Consider the following 22394-nt stretch of genomic DNA (forward strand, 5'->3'; position numbering starts at 1 on the left):
CCTAATCTACAGATCAAGTTAATTTTAGTTTTTTTTTTTTTCTGTTACACTGTTATGTGCATTAGACTGGCTCTTACTCAGAAGACATTTTAATTGAATAAACCAACTAAAATAGTGACAGGTTTACTTTTTTGACTCATTTCAGTATTTTAACATCAATTAGACTTTCTTTGTTCATAATTGGATATGTGGTTCTCTAGCTACAGTATATACTTTGAGAATCGTGTATCCAGACAGATAGACAGACAGATCCCTTCCATACACCAAAGGAAAAGCATCACCATTAACTAAATGTAATTATTGTTGAAATTCCTTCTGTCTGTAAATTCTATTTGCCATTCATTGGGGGTTGTTATGTTTCCATGGCAATAGTTCTGAATTTTAAAATCAGTAGAAAATAAAACAAAATCAAAAACTGTTAGTGTCACAAAACAAGAAACAAACGATTCAGACATACATCTCCCTTCAGAGTTGCTTGGTATAAGTTTTCCTTTAACAAAGAACAGTATATACTGTATTATAAGGCAGAGTACATTATGTTTCATGAAATATTGCCACTTGTTGGCAAAAGAGTGGATAAGATACAGGATGCTGCATGTGTGCCTGCTGTTTTCATTATTGTATTTACTTGGGATATCAGGTAATAGTGTAACAATCAAATATATTATCTACTGTTTACATTGTTATATATGTCATGCAAATAGTAACAAAATGTTCATACATTCTTTTTATTGGTATATCAACTTCACATTTATGTTATGCCACTGTATCACACATATCATTTATACATGGCAGCAATTACAGTTTTATAATATATAGATAAGTACTAAAATTGAAGCTTGGCCCTTATGAAAGTCATAATTAAGCAATGTTACGTCAAAAATTCATAATTTAAGCGATGTGACGACACATCGCCTATTAATGATTTTCCCAACCACTTCGTTTTTATTTTTTTTTAAAAATCCAAGCTCTCAAAATGTAGGTCGTTTTGAAATTCCCATACTAGAAGCCAGAGAATTATTCCTCGGAGACCAAGAAAACAAACAAACAAAAAAAAAAACTGCCTTCAATATAAACTTTGTGAAAACATACCTACTACACAACAAGTAGGAGAGATCAGAACCCTTGGATGCAATTATAAATAACTCACACACAGACATCAGACAAAAACAGTTATTTGCAAGCATTAAAAATGCATTGTGCTATCTGCATAAATGGAATGTTTTTTTGATTATTTGACATTTTTATGCTTACTATTTAGAGCTTGGTTTGACGCTATAGTAATAAAAACGAAATCTAATGTGTGTTCATCATAGCCATTTTTTTGCAGGTATAGCTAAATACCCCAACCATTTAATATTTACTAATATTTAAGTACTGTACTGCTGAACACATGTTTCTTGCGTCAGCCGTTTCACAAAATCCCAACACCTTTTTTATTTATTTATTTTTTAATATTTTTTGCATGATGTAATGTACATATGGGGTATAATACATGGTCCAACATGATACTCTCTGAATGAAAACATGTGCTTGTACTGCCCTGGATTTCTACTGATTTGTGCTTAACAAGTCATTCATGTCAAAAGTCTTTTGAAAGTCAAGATAAATTCTGTCCTACGTACTTACATACCCTCTTCTATCCCGTCAGTCCCTCCTAACAACCTAAACCCACTATTTGTGAATTTTTCTGTGTGGTTAGGGGTGGCCAAGTTCAGCTGCTAATGTGGTTTCTAGTTCTCATACTTTATTTATAATATTTCTAGCTTTTAAACATAGCAATTTGATGTGTTTACTAGTTTCCACAGCGGTTTAACTATGTTTTATTCCCTAGAATTTTCTCAATTTGTTTCGCCTTGTTTCAATTTTACTCCATACATATTACATATTTTACATTTCAAAACTTGTTTTGTTTTATTTTTTGTAATGCAGGTGCAGCTAATTATGGCCCCTATTTTATATTTTCAGATCACTCGTACAAGTCTTTTTTTTTGTATTAGAAAGCACTACAAAATGCACACTTCTGCTTCAATACTGTATTATTAGATGCTGTCCAATTTATAAAGAACTAAAAACTGTGCCTGTTGAAATTTTACTTTTTAATATTAAGCACCTATACTTATATTACTGTTTACCTGGAGTTGAAACAGCTTGAAATGTAACCCTGGATGCTTAAGATAAGATTTTTTTTTGTTCACATATTATGAAAGCATTTTCTTTGTTAAAGTCTTCTCTCTTTTGCAAGCTGAATGGATCCCCTTCCATTAACCTGATGCCCTTTCATCTTCAGCTTCTTCTCCGGACTCCTGGGCTTGACCGTGCAGATGCATGCAGACACCCCTGCAATGCATTTAGGCAGGTCCACTCCCCTTGTCCATTTTTTCGTCTCTAAATCGTAGACCTGCACCATTTTAGAGAAAACAGTGTTCTCCCAGCTGTAGCCGCCAAGGATGTAAATCTTACCACCCAAAACAGCAACCCCAGACTCACTGGTGGCCTGGAACAGGGGAGCCACTCGTGTCCACTGGTTACACTGGGGGCTGAAGCACTCCACACTCAAGATGTCAAAGCGCTCCATGGTCTCAACATGGTCATCACTGCCTCCAATCGCATAGATGTGTTCCTGCAGAGTGCACATGCTGTGCCAGCCACGACCCTTGATCATGGGGTGTTTCTCCTCCCAGACATCTGTGCGGTAATTGTAACAAAGCATGTTCCGTCTGTAAGGGCCAATCTGGTAGTCGTGGCCCCCAGAGATGTAGATAAACTCTTTAGAGGTCGTGCCTGCATGACCGTAGGTAAATCTGTGATTCAGGGGAAAAACAGAGAACGTTACTGTAAGAGCTTTTCAATTGTAAATGTTAACAGAAAGCAGCGATGATTGTGTTAATTTAGTGTGAAAAGTTATATGTTATCAGCAGGTTTATGGAGTTATTTAAACACTACCGTGGGAGTCCTGCCACATAGGACCAGGTGTCTGTTTGCGGGCTGTAGACCTCCACAGAGGACAGCGCTCCATTGTCATTCCGTCCACCCACAGCAATCAGCAGGTCTGCAATAGTGCCTAGGTAGAAATCCACGCGCCGCTGGTTCATAGGAGTGCCCTGGGAAAACACACAGGACTTCAGCAAACAAAATCTGCTGTAGTTACACTGCGCCAATAGAGTTGAGAACCAATACCACACAAAAGCAGAGTTAAAAATAGACAGTTGTAGAACATCCAAGAAATAATAAGTGCACAACTAGGTTTTCGTTCACATGCATACATTTAGCCACAGCTCCTACAGTAAATGGCTTCTCCCTAATCCTCTGCTGGGGATACATACTGTATAACAGAGGCAGCCATAGGTTCATGCATAAGTCTGCATGTACACATCACACTTAGGATACCGACGAGTTTTGCATTCTACTATAAAACCAATTACTGAGGACCTTCTTTAGAACAAGTTTTTGAGTAGAAGCCTGTAAAGTTTGAGTTAAATCTGCACATCTATGCTTTATTAGTCAAATATAAGAATTGCACTGTAAGTAACATACATCCCTTCTACGGCTGTAAATTAAAAATTAGACCTATCAGTATGATGTTAAAGTTGACAACATTATATACAGAACAGTATAAAATAAAAATAAAATGTTTACGATAATCGCAATTTAATAAGCAGCTCTCCAGATTTGAAAAAATGTAACTGTGACGGATGTACTGACAGATAGACTATATCCACAAAAGGTGTGACATACATAAAGCTGCCTCCAATATATCCTCATCACCAGGGTTTCAACCCTGCAGGGGATAATAAACTACTTGCACCAAACCTGGTGAGTTTTTGGTTTTCTAGAGAGAACTACAGTTACCTTTATCCACTCGTTGCACCTTGGATCGTAGCGGTAGAGCACGTTAGAGGCAGCGTCCCCTCCATTGTCCCGGGATGAGCTTCCCCCTGCCACGAAGATGAACCCTCCCATCACAGTGACGCAGTGGTGGCTCCGGCGGGCAGGGATCTCAGTCTCAGACACCCAGCGGCCTTCGGCAGGGTCCAGGAAGCAAACATCATCGCTCAGCTCCTCCCCACGCTCTGACACTTCCCCGCCAACGAACAGCAGCTGATCAGCATCAGCACGCAGTGCTGAGCGCTTGTTCTGCAGAACTGGCTGGGCCATGAGCTGGCTGTGGTAACCCAGGGCCTCCTCAATCAGAGCCTCACAGTTGGCCTCCTTTGGGAGCAGGGAGCACACTGCTGGCTTGACCCTGTGCTGGAGGTCACTCATAGGGATGAGTGGGAAGTGGATGTTGGCCAGAACTAGATGGGCGTCTGATTCCCTCTCAGGGTTTTGGGTGAGCCACTGCAGAGCGGCCTGCAGCAGGTTGTGTTCACAGTCGTGCTGCACATGGTTGCTGGCCAGGTAAGAGCAGAGTTTCTGCATCCTGAGATTTTGCAGGAAGTCCGGGGTGAAGGACAGGGTGCCGAAGTTACAGAGGATGAAGCTGTCGATGTACGAATCGAGACGGTCCAGGCTGTAGATGAAAGCCAGCTCCTGCAGGTACAGGTAGTTCTCCTCGCTCACCTCGTTCTCCAGGTACTCACAGCAGAAGTCCACTACCTGCCACACCTGCAACAGATGGGCTGTCTCCAGCACATAGTCAATGTTGCCCCCATCCAGCGGGAGCTCGCTGCTGTACAGAAAGTCGATGACAGCCTTCAGGCCAATGTAAGAGGCCCCCACCAGCTCAACCTCCAGTTGGCGGGCCTCTCGCATGCCAATGGTAAACATGGAATTGAAGTAGTCACTGTAGACAGCGAGAAGGTTGCGGTGGGCCGGTACACGCTGCTCATCCGCCACCAGGACAATGTCACAGAACAGCTCCTTCTGACGCTGCTCGTTCAGCCCTTGTAGCACCGTGCCTGGGTGCTCGGCCAATCTGTACACCTGCAACAGAATGACTCACTTATTTATCAATGTATTTAGATAATAATGATAACATATGTAAGAAGCAGTAAATAATTCCAAAATGACCTACAAATATTAGGTACACTATCAGAAACCATTTTATTATTGTCAGGAGTTTTAGCAGTGCACCAATGTTTTATTTACCTTAATGAAAATATTTACATAAAATCTCTCCTACAGTTAATGGGACCCCACAGTCTGATGTCACTGAGGAAACATAATTGTAAATGATATTACAATTCAGGTCGCTGCACGAAATGTCCATAATAAGCCGATTAAAAATAAAGGGATATTCAGCCTGCACAGCCAGCTCGGAAGAACTTGAATGCCAAGATAGGTTGAGGGGAATTCATCTATTTAACCAAGAACAAATTTGATTTAAGTTTTTAAAATCCTAAAAGAAGTTGACAAAGTAAACCAATATTTTAACTGAAACCAGGTCTAAAGAACACAGTTGGAAATTGAGTGGAGACAGATTTAAAACAGAAGGTATGGACTATTTTTTACACAGAGTGGTGAGGGAATGGGATGGGTTCCAAGCCATGTTGTTGGTGCGGATTCATTGGACTCAATCAGCTACAGTACTCCCTTGTTACCCTGCCAACCACGGGTTAGGTACCACATTGGCGCTACGGTGAGAGTGGCAGTATAACAAGGGTCATTAAAGGGTCATTAATCCCTTAACCTACAAAAACTGTAAATTGGCAATCAAAACCTTTTGTTTTTAAGTGAAACCATGAAAATATTGTGTTCTGTATAGTAAACAAAATGGAAGATAAGTGAACAACAAGTGGTCAAAGATTAAGCCGTTACATTCTGCATTGTATTGGTCCTGAGTGTCTTGCTGGTGATAAAATGAGAGAGACTTTAATGCATTTGCATACATTTGCTTGGCTTGCTGCATTGGCAGATGGTTGACTGCAAGGATGGTGGTATAACGGGGGAAAGTAGCATTGGTTAATATTGGTAGCATTGGTGTACATCGGTTCAGAAGCAATACATGGCAGAATGCGAGAGTGGAATTATTACAGGAGGTGATATAACAAGGGAGTACTGTACTTGAAACTGGATAAGCATTGATGCCAAATGACCTCCTCTCAATAGAAAATTCTTATATTCTTAGATTAAGTGTATATTCAGTACATACAAAAAATTCTGATTAGCAGAACAAGATTCTAAGCAATGCTGTTGCTAGACTTCAGAACACAGGTTGGATCTCTTCAGCTTCATCACTAACTGTATGCTTTCTTCTAGAACAGGCCATTTTCTAATCGCAGTAAGAAACTGGGTGTGTTGTGAAATGACTGTGCCTAACAACAAGCCTAGTGGCGCTTTGCTGTGTCTTATTGCTTAAATATTACATTTTTGTGAAGGCACTTTTCCAATATGCTTTCTGAAAACTGTTTCATGACTTTTTTAATTGTAATGTCACATATGTATCATGTATGTAACTGGCACCATTGTTTGAACGCTGTTAAGAGATTCTGCGCCCTGGGGCAGAGATGAGGTTTCTGGGTCTGTATGCTTGTGTTAATGATCCTGTCACTTTGGTATAATAGTGAAGATGCTGAACTGTAGAGTTTTTGGTTGCAGGTTTCTCTGCCCTGCCTGTATTCTTTCACGCTGCAATACTCTAAACCCGTGCCCTGGGGTGCATTGCTTACTGGCTTTAGGAGGATCACTCATATCTGTGGACATATTTTCTTGCTCCTGTATTAAAAATGAAACCCACCTTCGATGACTCGCTGATTCTGTGCGGACGAGAAACTCTGGTTTGTTTGGCCCCCTCCATTGCAGTCAGCCAAAAGACACCTGGCAGGTACAGAAAATACTACTCGCATCAAATTACTAAATATTGATAAAAATCCCCCCCCCCAACAAAATAACATTATTAATATATATATATATATATATATATATATATATATATATATATATATAAAACAATGTTAGCACATTGATGCTAGTCGTAAACATATACTAGATCTACACATCGAACACTATTAAATGTGGCAGCAAAAATAATTTGCTAAATTGCCAAGCTTATGCAAAAATAAGGAGTAGTTTATTTTACACTAAAGTCAGACTGGAGGTGCAGACTGGAGAGCATCCTCAGTGCTCAAAAGCATATCCGACAGGATTCAGCAGGAATGAAGTGTGCTTGTACGTATTTCACTCTTTGCAAATCGTGTTCACGCTTACACATCAATTTTAAAGTAAAATTGCTATACTGTAGAAGTACAAACAGCAGACAATTTGATTATCATCATTATTGGTCAGTACATTACTGAGCAGGATAATGTCAGCAGAAAGTATCTGTGCTGTTTATTTAAACTAATATCTGAACACCAAGTTTGTTGTGCGCACAAAAAAAAATTATAGGGTGGGCGATTTTTTTTTTATATCGATCATATTATCGGTCTCAAGTAGAACTCCCAAAATGCACTCTGGTGAACATAAACAATGTTTTGTAAACAGATAGATACAGACTGTGGTGCTCAAGTTCACCCTCAAATTTAAAACGCCATCACGTGACAGCATCTGTAGTTGATGCTTCAGTTACTGTATTTTCTAAATTCGGTGCATTTTGTTCAAGAGAAAAACGAACAATGAATGTTAAAACCCCTTCCTTTAAACTCTAAACAAAGTACAGAACATGACATAAACTTCTTCTTTAAAAACATACATTTGTATATCGGAAAACGTTTATTTATTTACTTTATTCCGAATCGTTTATATATATATATATATATATATATATATATATATATATATATATATATATATATATATATATATATATATATATATATATGATGTTTTGTCGTTTAAATTAATTGCACGAATGTCTCCAGTCACACAACAATAATTGTTGCTGACTTTTTTTCATTTAAAACCTATACTCGATTAACAATAAAATATGTTATCATTACCAATCCAGCCTTGGTCTCTATTCGCTCATTGTTTAATTGACAGTGGTAATATTGGACCGTTTCCATAGAATAATTCTAAGGTATTTGCCCGGCTCTGTCCTGTTCCAGCCATAATCTCATCCAGGAAGTGTTTTCCGGAACAACAGACTTTACAGTACACCAATCAGACGTTCAGCTCTTCATGAGGGCGGGCTTGATTCCTATCCTGCAGCTCTGTCTGCTACCACAAGGTGGCGAAAGCACAGGTATGAGCGTCTCATGCGTGATACAGGTGTTTGCTTACACAGATATATTTCAATTTTTTTTTTTCATTTTCATTATAATTATTGAAAATAAGACCTTACCTTTCTATCGCGGGGAGTGTATGTTTTAATTCCTGATAGGTGTTTTCTGCCAGGAGGGCCTACCTTTGTCTTTCTTTTGCTTATTTGCAGGTAGGGAATTAATATGCGTTTTATCTTTTGTATTTGTCAAAACAATAATAGTCCAATTAAATCGATATGTTTATTTAGATATACGTTTTAATGACACGTGTTATTCTATAGCAAAACAGACTTACTGTATTGCATTATATTAACATATTCCTAACTGTAACCCAAACATGACCAAATCGATATTAAGAGTTATTACAGGAAACACAGAGAAAAGTGCTTTAAACCCGCCCGTGACCAGATTTTTAGCACAACGTACCTCTTTTTTTGTGGGAGAATAACGATAATGAAACACAGTATTAAAGTACCGGTACTTATTTATTAGTCTAATTGTATGTCTCTCCAGCAGGGGGCAACAAATACAAACGCTTTGCACAACAAAAACATTGGGTGGATTTAATTTGTCTTTATCCCCATCATGACCATTAGGAGGTGAGTCTGAGTCTGCATTTGGGGACCATTTTCATTGTAACCTGATTGTCGAAAGTCACCAACGCCCAAACTGAAACCCACCCCCCCGAGACTTCTGAAGATCCGCTTTTAAAATGTACTGATCATTCAATAGACGTCCTCCGTGGCAGCCTGTGCATCGCGCTTAAGAAACATCTAGATACATACAGTGCCTTGCGAAAGTATTCGGCCCCCTTGAACTTTGCGACCTTTTGCCACATTTCAGGCTTCAAACATAAAGATATGAAACTGTAATTTTTTGTGAAGAATCAACAACAAGTGGGACACAATCATGAAGTGGAACGAAATTTATTGGATATTTCAAACTTTTTTAACAAATAAAAAACTGAAAAATTGGGCGTGCAAAATTATTCAGCCCCTTTACTTTCAGTGCAGCAAACTCTCTCCAGAAGTTCAGTGAGGATCTCTGAATGATCCAATGTTGACCTAAATGACTAATGATGATAAATAGAATCCACCTGTGTGTAATCAAGTCTCCGTATAAATGCACCTGCACTGTGATAGTCTCAGAGGTCCGTTTAAAGCGCAGAGAGCATCATGAAGAACAAGAAACACACCAGGCAGGTCCGAGATACTGTTGTGGAGAAGTTTAAAGCCGGATTTGGATACAAAAAGATTTCCCAAGCTTTAAACATCCCAAGGAGCACTGTGCAAGCGATAATATTGAAATGGAAGGAGTATCAGACCACTGCAAATCTACCAAGACCTGGCCGTCCCTCTAAACTTTCAGCTCATACAAGGAGAAGACTGATCAGAGATGCAGCCAAGAGGCCCATGATCACTCTGGATGAACTGCAGAGATCTACAGCTGAGGTGGGAGACTCTGTCCATAGGACAACAATCAGTCGTATACTGCACAAATCTGGCCTTTATGGAAGAGTGGCAAGAAGAAAGCCATTTCTTAAAGATATCCATAAAAAGTGTCGTTTACAGTTTGCCACAAGCCACCTGGGAGACACACCAAACATGTGGAAGAAGGTGCTCTGGTCAGATGAAACCAAAATCGAACTTTTTGGCAACAATGCAAAACGTTATGTTTGGCGTAAAAGCAACACAGCTCATCACCCTGAACACACCATCCCCACTGTCAAACATGGTGGTGGCAGCATCATGGTTTGGGCCTGCTTTTCTTCAGCAGGGACAGGGAAGATGGTTAAAATTGATGGGAAGATGGATGGAGCCAAATACAGGACCATTCTGGAAGAAAACCTGATGGAGTCTGCAAAAGACCTGAGACTGGGACGGAGATTTGTCTTCCAACAAGACAATGATCCAAAACATAAAGCAAAATCTACAATGGAATGGTTCACAAATAAACATATCCAGGTGTTAGAATGGCCAAGTCAAAGTCCAGACCTGAATCCAATCGAGAATCTGTGGAAAGAACTGAAAACTGCTGTTCACAAATGCTCTCCATCCAACCTCACTGAGCTCGAGCTGTTTTGCAAGGAGGAATGGGCAAAAATTTCAGTCTCTCGATGTGCAAAACTGATAGAGACATACCCCAAGCGACTTACAGCTGTAATCGCAGCAAAAGGTGGCGCTACAAAGTATTAACTTGAGGGGGCTGAATAATTTTGCACGCCCAATTTTTCAGTTTTTTATTTGTTAAAAAAGTTTTAAATATCCAATAAATTTCGTTCCACTTCATGATTGTGTCCCACTTGTTGTTGATTCTTCACAAAAAATTACAGTTTCATATCTTTATGTTTGAAGCCTGAAATGTGGCAAAAGGTCGCAAAGTTCAAGGGGGCCGAATACTTTCGCAAGGCACTGTATGTACTGCATAGCTCTCTCTGTCTTGTAACTGTAGCTCTTACATACTTGCATCTATCTGTTTTCTCAAGATTTTTGTGCGTTTTCAGTTTCTTGAATTCCTTTGTGAACCTAGAGGTTTTCACTTCCCCCGACATCTAAAAAAAAATGGCAACAAAAATCGATAAAGAGGCTTGCAGGGAAGCATACAACCTTGTGAGAGACGATAACACTGAAATAAGCTGGTAAGTCATTTTAAAATCTTTTTTTTTTTTTCTTTAGAGGATCCCTAATATAAATAAGATGTTTATGAATACGTGCAGAATGCAGTTCTATGCAACGATATATTTCTGATTCACGTTGTTCAAAACCAGGTGCGCAGAGCTTTCTATTCTAGTTATTCTAAATATTTGAACTAACAGTTAATCCGTTTATATTGTAAACGTAACGGGATTGTGTAGACGCGATTTACTGTAACGCTGACTTGATAATTGAACGCATCCCCCTAATACATTGACGCAGCTGTATTGTTGTTTTATTTATTTATTATGAAACTGTATGTTACACGTTTGAGTGGAAAACGTAATTTGATTTAACACCTGCTTAGGAAATCAAAATGATGTTTTTGACTGATCAAAATGGAAATATTATACAACCAATACACAAATATTGTATTGCTGAATTATCATTTTGGTAGCAACAATTATAGTATATTATTATTATTATTATTATTATTATTATTATTATTATTCTTTATTTCCATTAGGGCTTCCTTCAAATATGATGGTTCAATGATAGTACCAGGGGGCCAAGGCAAAGACTATGAAGAATTTATGAGTCAATGTACAGGTATGACTGTTAAATACAGATTATGTTTCTAAATCGTTCTGCATTTTGTGAAGATTATGTTGTTTTTCATGAGTTGAAAAACTATGCAGTCAAAGAAACGATGATGTCATGTAAATGCTTTGTACAGATCAGGAATTTAATTTTGTTAATTAAACATGTTTCAGTGTGCATGGAGGCGTTTTACTTCCTATAAAGACTCAAAATGGAGTACAGAAAAAGACAGCCACTCACTGGAGTGTAACAGGAAAGATTCTTGGGAGGGTAACAGAAGACTTCTGTGAACTTTGATCCCATTAATTGGGAGACATTTAAAAAAAAAAAAGAGCATTATGAAGGGCAAAATAAGTCACCAGAATGGCTTCTAATGCTTGCAATTAATACATAGTAATTTTAAAGGACATTTAAGACAATCCTGTACAATTAAAAATCATGTGATTTCCTACATGTGCTGTCTAAAAAAATAAATACAAAAAATCCAGGAATAATTTTGCCGAGAAATCGTATATAAAAACGGTGGGGTGTGGCCAGTAAACATGGGATGCATGCAGGTAGCTTCTCAAGAGATTCAGATATGCAAATATGTGTGTATTTTATAGGCTGATTTGTACTGTAAGTGATATAAGGCTAAACACATACAGTGGGTGTGTTAAGTAACTGAGCAGCTCAGTGACAGAACCCACTTAACGGAATGTTCAGTTCTGCTCCCACTGAGCAGCTCCGAGCGCTGCAGAGCAGGTTTCATCGGTGATCTGGAAAAATTGCCGCTCTGAGACGCTCAGTTACTTAATGCGTGTAGTGTCTTTAAGCTTATGACTACATTCCACTCTAGAAAAAAGAATACCACTGTGTTTTTGCATCCATTGTCTGAAATGTGCATAAAACAGTGAAAGTGGAGAAATGCTGTACACACACACCCTGCCTCCCTGTATGCTGTGTCCAGTTTCAGCCACCTCCCTACAAAAAAGGTATTTTTGCACTTGAGAAGGTACAGAAGTGAGTGACTACACTGATCCCAGGACTTAATGACATGAGCTGTGAGGAAAGGTTAAAATAATCACTTCAGCCTAGAAAAAAGAAAGAGGGGGCTTGATTTTAACTTTATACAATCCAAAATTGTCTGGATAAAATGAACCCAAGACACTACTTCAAATTTAGAATGAGTGTCCCATGAAATGAGATCCCCCTAGTAGGGGCGAATGGTCTGCTAACAAGGGCTGCCTTGAGGCCAAAAAGGCTTTTCTTGTTTCTAAATTTTCTTATGTTTGTAGGTACTGTATGTTTGTGTTTTATGTGTGTGTGTGTGTGTGTGTGTGTGTGTAAGTGTGCCATGCTTTAGACTTTTACATATATCTAGAGAACCTTTTATCCAATTTAAGGTTGAAACCACAACTGAAATCTAGCAGGTATATATTTCACATAGCTCTGTGTAACAGGCAGTGTTGTGTGATGTACTGCCGTTTCGAATTCTATCCCATTGGTGAGATAAGGTTAAAAGCTCTATAACCACGAAAGCAGACGAAGCCAGCTTTTTTGCATAGTGATTAAAGCACTCTCTTGAGGTGTGTGAGGCGCCAATTCGCGCCCAGCCTCTGCCCTGTTACAAATGCAAATGCCACTATAGAAAATGTGATAGAGATTCAGCATCATATTATTATATAGAGTGCATGTGAATTGGGCTAAAAAGATGCATGCAAATTGAAAAAAAATGATATACTGAAGAGTTTTTAAGAGGTTGATGAGTAAAATACTACTTCAGAATAACTTCTAGTTGAAACATTTGTCATTGAATTTTCTCTTCCTGCATTCGCCATTGAGTGTTCTATTGAGGTTTGCTGCATTGCTTTGGCAGTTCCGGGGAAGGTGGGTTTTGATGCATTTGAAGCAGCAAATCTGTGATTTCATGTTTAGGGCCTGCTGAACCACTTCCTTTCATAATAAACAGGAAATTCAGGGCATGAAGAGTTAAATGAGCCCTTGAAAGATGACAGAAGGAGGAAGCTAATTCTCTCAGGCTGAGTAACAAATCGGATTCAAGCGCTTGCTGGGAAGGAAGCTGACATCCTCACAGGAGCTAGCAGCAGATATTAGTCTCTAGTGTAGGTTTCTATTGACTAGTGTCCAGACTACTACAGATTAATTAGATTGGCTGTTTATAATATACCTTGCCTGGGGCCTAGGATGGCCAGTTACTTTATAATACCCATATCAAATGGGTTCATACCCTGCTTCCCCTCTTATGTGGGTCTCATTGGTGTGGTATGAGATGTGGGCCCCCTCCTCCCCTAGTGAGGAATTGGCAGATTTATATATCTATGATGGTGCTAATAAAACAATATTTAACCCATTGTAATATCTGTAATGAGGCACAGATTAATAGACAGACAAGGCATCATTAGGCATCTTCTGTATTGCCGACGTGCATATTCAGAAACATCACCCACCATCCACTTACGTGAGTGCAGAGCTCCGAATCCATTTCAAAGACAAATCTCCTATATTCTATGTGTTTGCAATCATTCAGAGTGGTTCTGGGTTCTGTTGCACCCATATTAAGTTGGTACCATTTTTCTTTAAGTCTGCCTTTTACCTGACTTTGACTGGAGACTCCCAAGTTATCGGACTAACAGCCTTCCCTGTCCTGTTCCAGTGACCTTGGTTAGCACCCCTCCTACTCGCTCTGTTTGTATATATATATATATATATATATATATATATATATATATATATATATATATATGGAGTGAGGAAGGCTGTTCAGTCCTGGCACTTAGGATTCCCCAGACAAGCTGAAAGCAAGCTCAGGGACGGGTAGATTTAGAGACAAGTGATAATCCCTCAATTTGGGAGCAACACAACCAAGAACCATTTAGAATGATTGCAAACAGTATAAAATAACAGGAAATGTAAAATGTGTTCAACAAGGTCAGCTGCTACAGTGAAGTTGTGTGGGTGTGGGGGTCAGAAACCTATTTTACCAAGAGGAAATGTATTCCAATACTATGTTAAACAGAAGATCATTTTAGTACAAGGGACTGCCATTCCTCTGTTGTATTCGCTGTAATAAAATGCCAAATGTTGGTTTATATCTATAATTCTCCAGACTGCTGGCCTCTTCTGTCCGTACATTTTGTTGAGTATTAATAATGGCCCATCCAGAGGTCATAGCAGCAAGGCTTTGGGAGGCACAGTTTCACACAATCTGCTGCTAGCATATAATCTTTGTACAGTACAACGCAAGGTACAAGCAAGATTAGTTAAGTATACCTGGGCAAACATAAATGATGTCATGTTTGATAAGCTGTTTCCTTGTGAATTTGGAAGGACAGTTGGTTTACTTAGGGATGGAAATAAGGCTTATTGCATAGCAGTTTAGTCTATTCCTTGCTTTACTTGTGAATATGTATACAAACTGGAGTTTGTAACCTAAACACTATCTAATTAGTCTCAAAGTAAAATCTGGAATGGATCACACTGCTAAGCAATGAGAGTCTTATTTCTATCCCTTCTCGCTGCTGATTGGATATCTACTAGGGCTATGGGAGGAAGTTGTTAGTTATCTAGTAAATGGAATAAAATGTATTACGATGCATTTCCTCATTTGCAGTTGCCTACACAATTAAGTACCAATCATTAACAATTTTACAGTAACATATGCTATAGAACCTGTTGGGATAAAACTAAAATGCTCATATTTTAGCTGCAATTTATTTCTTACCTTTCTATTATCCCCTTTCATACAAAATCATTTTGATTTCACTTCCTGATTATCAATTTGCTTGTTTTTGTAGAAATGTGTCAGGTTTGCAATTAATGTGGGATTGTAATCCTGGACGAGATGTAACCTCTGAATAAACTTGACAAGAAATGACATCTCCCAGTGCGCACAGAGGTAGATAATTCAGTCAGTGTCAGGTTTGCAACAGGTTTTATACCAGTTTATGGGCACAGTACGGCACTAAAAATGTCAGGAAAAGTCTCTTCCAAGTGGCTTTTAAATCCCTCAATGCAGCAGTGAATTGCCATTGATTGATATTCAGTTATGTAAATGAGGGCAAATAAGAGAAAGGCAGCTTTTCTCGTTGTGAACTAAACTCATTTTTTAAAAGACTGTGGGGTAGGTTTACTGTCGCAATAGTCGCAAACGAGTGACATTTTTTTTTACTTAAAAGACCACGTCAAAATTAGACACACGATATGCATTAGATAAGGCTGTTCAGAACGATGCACTTTACTTCCTGTACGTCTTGTCAAGAAGCTTTTCCAACTGCAGTAAACTTTAAATTCAAGTGACCGCTCCTGGTGAGTTACTGACTGCTCTAATTTAGCATTTATAGCTATGACAGGAAATGTGTGTCACTGATGCTTGTCCTGTACATGGATGAGAATAACACTCTCGTTACATAAGTTTGGCTTTTGTCAGTCGTACTGATGGTATCAGGAGCCGAACATTGTTTGTGTGTAATTGTGTTTTTCACCTCTTTTTCCATGCAGATGATGTTAGGTTGTTTGGGTTCATACGGATCACGACTGGAGATGCCATGAGCAAGCGAGCCAAATTCACCCTGATCACCTGGATTGGGGAGAATGTCAGTGGTCTACAGAGAGCCAAGATCAGCACAGACAAGACTCTGGTAAAGGACGTAGTACAGGTAAGACATACCTGCATTGGAAGTAGTAGAGATAGGGGAGTAGAACTGTTTATTTTAAATTCATTTAACAGCTGTATTTATTGAGGCATGGTTATTTATTTAAATCTCTGATCATCTCAATGATAGACACTACAGGCGTTGAGGTTTTGGACCTGATTTAATGAGCTCCAGTTTTTAGTTTGGAATGAATGTCAGATGATCAGCATCATTCTGCAGTGCACTGTAGACGAATTGATAAAAGTAAAAATAGAAGCTGGTATACTTAACATCACGTTGTATTCAAATTAGCGATATGCTTTTCTGAATGCTTTGTAAAGCACTAGAAAAGCACATATTTTTGTTCCAGCTTACCTGCTTTTTAATGCATATTATTTACTGTTTACTACTGTGTAACCAGATGTTGGGTAATGATTTATGTTCATTTTTGTTGGCTTGGGAAGACACTACCCTCTGTTTAAAGGTTTTGTTCACAGGAGGTAGTTTATATATTTACAATCTTTTTTAAAGTGACAGCCTTAATCACTGGCTCCAATGAAGGGACTTTAGAACCAGCAAAATAACACAGCACCTGGGGACTTGCAAAGATAACTGGAGGGGGGGGGGGGGGGGGGTTCTCTATATGTCAAACTTATTGCTGTGCTTAAGACATGGTTTGCTGAGAACTTCAATAAATCAACCTGCTGAGTAAATTAGCATGTAGTTCTTGTCCCAGCTAGCCAACTGAATGTGCCAGGCTTTATAAAAGAACGTTTTGTTTCCTGCGACCAAGCGAGTGGCTGGCAGAAGCTTTTTCTGTGAGCGCCCACTCAGAAATGCAATCTGAAAAAGCTTGATTCTTCTGTTCAGATGGCCTAAGAAAATCAACAAGCAAGTTCAGTATATTCCAGGATTTCCACTGAGCTCATTTTGTTTAGAGCAAAGCTTCTAATAACTATCCTTAGGTTATTGTTCCTTGCTGCGTGTTCTTTGTTCAAACACTTACCATACGCCAGACTACAGATAGGATCATTTTTGTCATTTTTACTGCAGATTTGAAATCACTCAACCAATGATGCTCCGCTGTTTCACAAGCCTGTTTGAGTGAGGGTCGGCGAATCAGCTTGTTTATTTTAGTAAATATTTGTATTCAATTGTTAAATAACATGCATGCAATCTTATAATACAAACATATTATCAAATACCGTATATAACTTTCGTTCATACATGTACTATATAAATCTAAGCCCACAACCCATACCTTCAGTGATAATTATTATTACATAATAGAAATAGTATAATAACAAATGTAACATTTTTTAAAAGTCACTGAAGTAAGCCGACAGTAATAAAAACATATATCTATTTTTGTAATTATTTTAAATAATGGGCCCCGCATTTTAAGGAAGTCGTTTAATTTCCCTTTGTCCGTCTGGTAGAGCCTTTCCAGCTGTAATACATATAGCATTAGATGTTTCCATTCTGTGAAAGTTGGACATTTGTCTCCTTTCCAGTATAGGTAGACATTTCTCTCCTTTCACATCTAACGGTGAATCAGTTCCTGGCTGCAAGAAGTTATTTGAATCAAATCAATAAGCAAACATCATTAATGTTCATACAAATCGATCAATTACATATTTATAAAAGTAATGGCCATTTAAAAAAAAATAAAAAAAAATAAAATAAAATAAAATAATGTTTGGCACTTTTTGACAAGCGGTAAAATAAGCATTGAGAAGAGTCACTGTGTTGTGTTGCGTGCTGCATCGTTGTCAGATATACTAACGGTCCGTGAAGGGCTCCATGAATATTCAGAGGAGACCACACCTACGTGATGGGAAATGCCAAATTCATTTGATGCTCTTGTGACGACGCTTGCTGTATATACACTGGTAGAATTACAGCACGTATACGTTTACACCAACAGATGTGGTGTAACTTGCTTGGGTAACACTGGAATTTGTAAAGATTCACAGATTAATGAAGTAGATTAGGATTGACTTGCTGCTGCTGGTTATTTATTGCTGCTTCAGGAGTTACATTTGTGTATCAAATGAGTTGAAGAGGATTTGTGGTTCAGAATTAGGGGTGTTGTGGGTAGGCCAGGTATACTGTACGTGATTTTTTGGAACTCAATCCAGTCCTTTCCAGCTAATTTGTTTTTAAGCAAGCACTCTGCATTGACAAAGGACATGGAAATGTTTATAGAGAAGTAACCATTCAACCTTTCAGTTTGAGTATAATGAGTATCTTAACCTTTGACACAAGTGCAACATTTGAATCTGTTTTTCCGAGAGAGGTAAAAACAAATAACAAAACTAGGAGCAAACAAATTAGAATATTGAAATAAGGTTGGGTTTACCAGGGTGTCTAATTTTCATATTTCTATTTAGTACTTAGAAAGTATACTCAGAAGCATAGAAGCCAATATCTCAAAGCTTTTGGTTTCTATTGTACGTCAAGCCAAATTCTCTTACCCAGCAACGGACTCAAACACAGGGCTATTGTTATAAGTAAAATATGGTTTTAAATGGTACGTCCTAAATTCAAAGGAATACGGTAACCATTTTAGCAGTCTTTTATCTGTAATCAATAAAACAACAGCGCTCAGAAAACGTGGAGAAACAAAAGATCCTCCCTAGATGACAGAATTAAAGTTATTAAACTTGTAAAGACAGTAATTGCCAGAAAAACTGCTGAAAAATGTGTCACAAGAAAGACGCAGATACAGCATTTTGAAACATAAAGTTTTAGGTTTTTATTTTTGTTCACGTGACCATGTTTTGAGCCAATTCAATATCTTAATTAAACTCGGAAAAAGCTGTTAATTACTAAACAAAGTCAATTCTTTTTACCTTGATGTCCTGATTGGCTTGCTGATTCTGTTTCACCTTCTTCATTATTCGAACACAAGAGCAAGCAATGACATTAATCACTTCCCCCAGATGCTACTTTAACTTGCATTTTGTTCTCGCACTTGCCTGGGAACATGTTTTGTATTTCCAGCCAAGACAGGGGATGTTACTAACATATTTGTTTAGGTTTAGTAAGGATAGACTGCTGCAAGTTTCCATTAAACATACAAAATCCCAAAAGAAAACAAAAACTCAAATACTTTACCTGCCAAGAATTATAGATTTTGACTTTACAATTAAAAACATGTGCACTAGTAGAGCATAGTAGATTTTTTTAAGGTTACTAAAATTAAATTTGAAGGATAGTTTTACTATATTGGACTTACATAAAGGAAACATATAAATTACAGTAGTATTCAACAAGTGGCATCAGGTCTTTTAATTAATTAATTAATTAATTAATTTTGATTGATTACTTTTATTCATGTTCATAGCCCTTTATCATTTACCCACCTCAATTTCAGTGGCTAAACTAGTCACTAGCTTTTAGGAAATATTTTATAAATAACCGTTATTATTATTATTATTTTTTTAGATCAATTTAAAAGGTGTTAGGCTGCATTAAAGGCCAGTTTGAATAAAATCTGCCGTCAATATTTCAAAAGGCCTCAATAAAATGTTTCACTAATTACCCTTTTTCCTTGCTGGTTTTGTAGAACTTTGCTAAGGAGTTTGTCATCAGTGACCGTCGGGAATTGGAAGAGGATTACATTAAGAATGAGCTGAAGAAGGCAGGAGGAGCCAATTACGATGCACAAGCAGAATAGTGAGCCTTCCAGAAACCATCTGCCTGCCTGCTGCTGCTGCTGCTGCTGCTGCCGCTGCTCGTAAACCAGACAGGGAGAAGGGAAGCCACTCAAGGCAGATCCGCCTCATTCTCCCACTCATTCTGGCAACATCTACAACAGTCACCACAATCAAGGACTTCTCTCTCATTCTGCTTTAAAGCAAACACTCCCTTTAGCAAATTAAGGGTGGGTTGCAGAGGAAATCAAGGATTCTGCAGGGCACAGTCAGATGCTTTTGTCCAATGGTCTCTCAGTTTTGTCCTGCTACTGGTAATTAATGGAGTATTGAAAGGCTGAGAAAGATTGCCTCTTTTTCAGCGTTGCTTGTCTGATTGTCTGATGTTGCTTCAAGCTACTGGTACATTCTTTCTTATGTTCTTATGTACTCGAAAGCCTACAGATTTGTGCAGGCTTTTAAATTGTTTTTTCTTCATTACTGAAGTCTTTTCTCCTCTTTCGTTTCCCACACAAATTTTGCATTCCTTTTAAAATGGAATTGATTCAGTGACTTGGCCTAGTGAGTTAATGCAGTGAGCAATATTAGTGTACTTGCAGGAGCTCATTATCACACTAGCGGATGTCAAGCTGAATCAGAGAACTGGAAAGGTAGCTGGATTCCAGTCAGTTAGTATACACTGTCTGTAAAGAACCTTGCAACTACTGTACTTCTGTCAGCTGATGATCAGAAAATCATGTACCTACGCACACATACTCTAAATGTTTAACATCTCAGAGGAACAATTGGAAATCCTTCAAATGAGGGTGCCACCTTCGTAAACCTAAAAGAGGGGAAGGGATCTTTCTTTTTTATTTTGGTTCTTTTTATTGAATTGTGCTACTCTTCTAGACAAGTAATCTCCATACTCTCTCTGAGTCCAGGGCCATCGATGTGGCTTCCTTAAGCCAACCTAAAGCACAAGATGATATTAGCCAATGTAATGAATGGGTCTAAAATGTTGGTATTGTATATTTTATGAACAAACAAATAAGAATCTGATGCAAAAACACCTGTACAAATTTAGACATTATGTATAAACAATAATCGCCACCAGGCTTTCATGGGTTTCTTTGGAAGGCCCCAGAGGAAGGTTGGAGAGTGTAATTTTAGAAGAGTACAACAACTTCTTCAAAGCATGCTCAGAAAGATCTTCAGTAAAAGAGTTAATGCTACCCTTTGGATTGTTTGGACTTGCCTCCGGGGCATTTGGTTGAGGCCTTGTGCCCCACCCTCAATTGCTGAATGTACCCTTCATGTTTAATCTGCTTTACGAAATGAAATTTGAGCCTTTCCAGAAATGTGACAGGTTTCATACAAAGATCTGGTTTAATTTAAAGGCCTCTTATTTTCTATTCAAATAAAGCACTAAGCATGCTGACTGTCTACAGATTAGATTTTAATACCATAGTGTTGGACTAATTGACTTGTAAAATACAAAAAAGGCTGAAACTATTAATGTAGATGGCCTTTTAATTACGGTTCTATATGTGTCTATACATCTGTATAGATCTAGATATAAAAATATGTATGTGTGGTACATACAATGTTAACCTCATGAGAACAGGTTGTTGTAAGACAGTGGTTCTAAACTTAGTTAATAAAGTATCCAGAGGCACAATTTGCTGTGTTTTTTTAGTGACCGGAATGAAAGTTGTTTTGTGAAACTCTTTGTTTTCTAGGCAAGTTTGGCTAGGTTTTCAAATTGGAACATAAAATAAAATAGTTATGTATTGTAAGGACAAGCACCATTAAGGATAAACCATTTCAGAATAAAATTCCATTTTTTTTTCAAAAATGATATTGGCTTTATTTATTTATTTGTCATCTTCATACATTTTTTTTTTAAATAGATCTTTAAAGGAGTAATTTAGTTATTGGTAACACAAATGGATCATCAAATAAATATTATCATATCCTACCACCTAATAATAGGACTGCTATCAAAGACAGTGATAAAAAGATATGAAGCTCCTTTTTACATTTACTATATATCAATCTCTTTACCTGGAATTATTTTTTCATGAGAGCTTATATTTAGAACTAAGCAATCCCTATAACCTACAAATGATCTTTATACCATACACCCTACTGTAACACAAACTTCTCTAGAACTGCTAGTAAAAGGGAATGCACTCTTGTCAAACATTCACACACCACTTTATTAAACAGAAAAACAAACATGTTTGTAGAACTATTTTAACTAAGTGGTAGCTTAAAGAGCCAATATCATGCCTATATAAGTTTTAACAATATCAAACTAGTGGGTGCACATCTCTGGCCCTCAAGATCTGGGTTATGTTCAAATCAAGTCCTAAATAGTTAACTGAGTCCCATCTCCTATCCGGCGTCCGTGTTTATATTCAGAGCTTACCTCCCAGGCATCACATTATTCTTTTCCTGTTCATGAAGCACAAAGGTAAACCTCCTACACCGTTGACACATCCATAGATCTTCTGTTCAACAATGGATAATTGCAAAGCATACGACATGGTGTATTTAGATTTCCAGAAAGCTTTTGACAAAGCCCTGCATAAACAATTCATTCTCAAACTGAATGCAGTACGGATTCAAGGAAATGCATGCACATGGATTAGGGAGTGGTTAACATGTAGAAAACAGAAAGTACTGATTAGAGGAGAAACCTCAAAATGGAGCGAGGTAACCAGTGGGGTACCACAGGGA

At 38.0% G+C, this 22394-nt stretch overlaps 2 protein-coding genes across 3 annotated transcripts; one reads left to right on the top strand and one right to left on the bottom strand.

Annotated features, from left to right (window-relative positions):
- Positions 1-942: 942 nt before the first annotated feature.
- On the bottom strand, positions 943-8070 carry klhl36 (kelch-like family member 36). 2 transcript variants are annotated; one of them, XM_058993664.1, is made up of 5 exons: positions 7881-8070; positions 6680-6778; positions 3853-4926; positions 2947-3104; positions 943-2804 (listed from the first exon to the last, which is right to left on the bottom strand). In XM_058993664.1, the coding sequence occupies exons 1-5, from the start codon at positions 7944-7946 to the stop codon at positions 2222-2224; spliced, it is 1980 nt and encodes a 659-aa protein (XP_058849647.1). In that variant the 5' UTR covers positions 7947-8070; the 3' UTR covers positions 943-2221. The 2 variants fall into 2 exon arrangements, with proteins under 2 accessions (XP_058849647.1, XP_033898688.1); XM_034042797.3 differs by having other exon boundaries at positions 6680-6759; positions 7881-8069.
- Positions 8071-10561: 2491 nt separating this feature from the next.
- On the top strand, positions 10562-21510 carry cotl1 (coactosin-like F-actin binding protein 1). Its single transcript, XM_034042798.3, has 4 exons — positions 10562-10782; positions 11304-11386; positions 15878-16035; positions 19583-21510. Exons 1-4 carry the CDS (start codon positions 10706-10708, stop codon positions 19691-19693), a joined length of 429 nt encoding a protein of 142 aa, XP_033898689.1. The 5' UTR covers positions 10562-10705; the 3' UTR covers positions 19694-21510.
- The last annotated feature ends 884 nt before the right edge of the window (positions 21511-22394 follow it).

Source organism: Acipenser ruthenus, chromosome 20, assembly GCF_902713425.1.
Source record: "Acipenser ruthenus chromosome 20, fAciRut3.2 maternal haplotype, whole genome shotgun sequence".
NCBI classification, from domain to species: domain Eukaryota; kingdom Metazoa; phylum Chordata; class Actinopteri; order Acipenseriformes; family Acipenseridae; genus Acipenser; species Acipenser ruthenus.

What these genes read in the sequence shown, in the direction of transcription:
- klhl36 (XM_058993664.1), bottom strand. Translation starts at nt 7,946, where the DNA reads ATGGAAACGGTCCAATATTACCACTGTCAATTAAACAATGAGCGAATA. An exon ending in GGTGCAACGAGTGGATAAAG is followed by an intron (nt 3,105 to 3,852) that starts GTAACTGTAGTT and finishes GTGTTTTCCCAG; the next exon opens with GGCACTCCTATGAACCAGCG. An exon ending in TATGTGGCAGGACTCCCACG is followed by an intron (nt 2,805 to 2,946) that starts GTAGTGTTTAAA and finishes CCTGAATCACAG; the next exon opens with ATTTACCTACGGTCATGCAG.
- cotl1 (XM_034042798.3), top strand. Translation starts at nt 10,706, where the DNA reads ATGGCAACAAAAATCGATAAAGAGGCTTGCAGGGAAGCATACAACCTT. An exon ending in ATTTATGAGTCAATGTACAG is followed by an intron (nt 11,387 to 15,877) that starts GTATGACTGTTA and finishes TTTTCCATGCAG; the next exon opens with ATGATGTTAGGTTGTTTGGG. An exon ending in TGGTAAAGGACGTAGTACAG is followed by an intron (nt 16,036 to 19,582) that starts GTAAGACATACC and finishes CTGGTTTTGTAG; the next exon opens with AACTTTGCTAAGGAGTTTGT.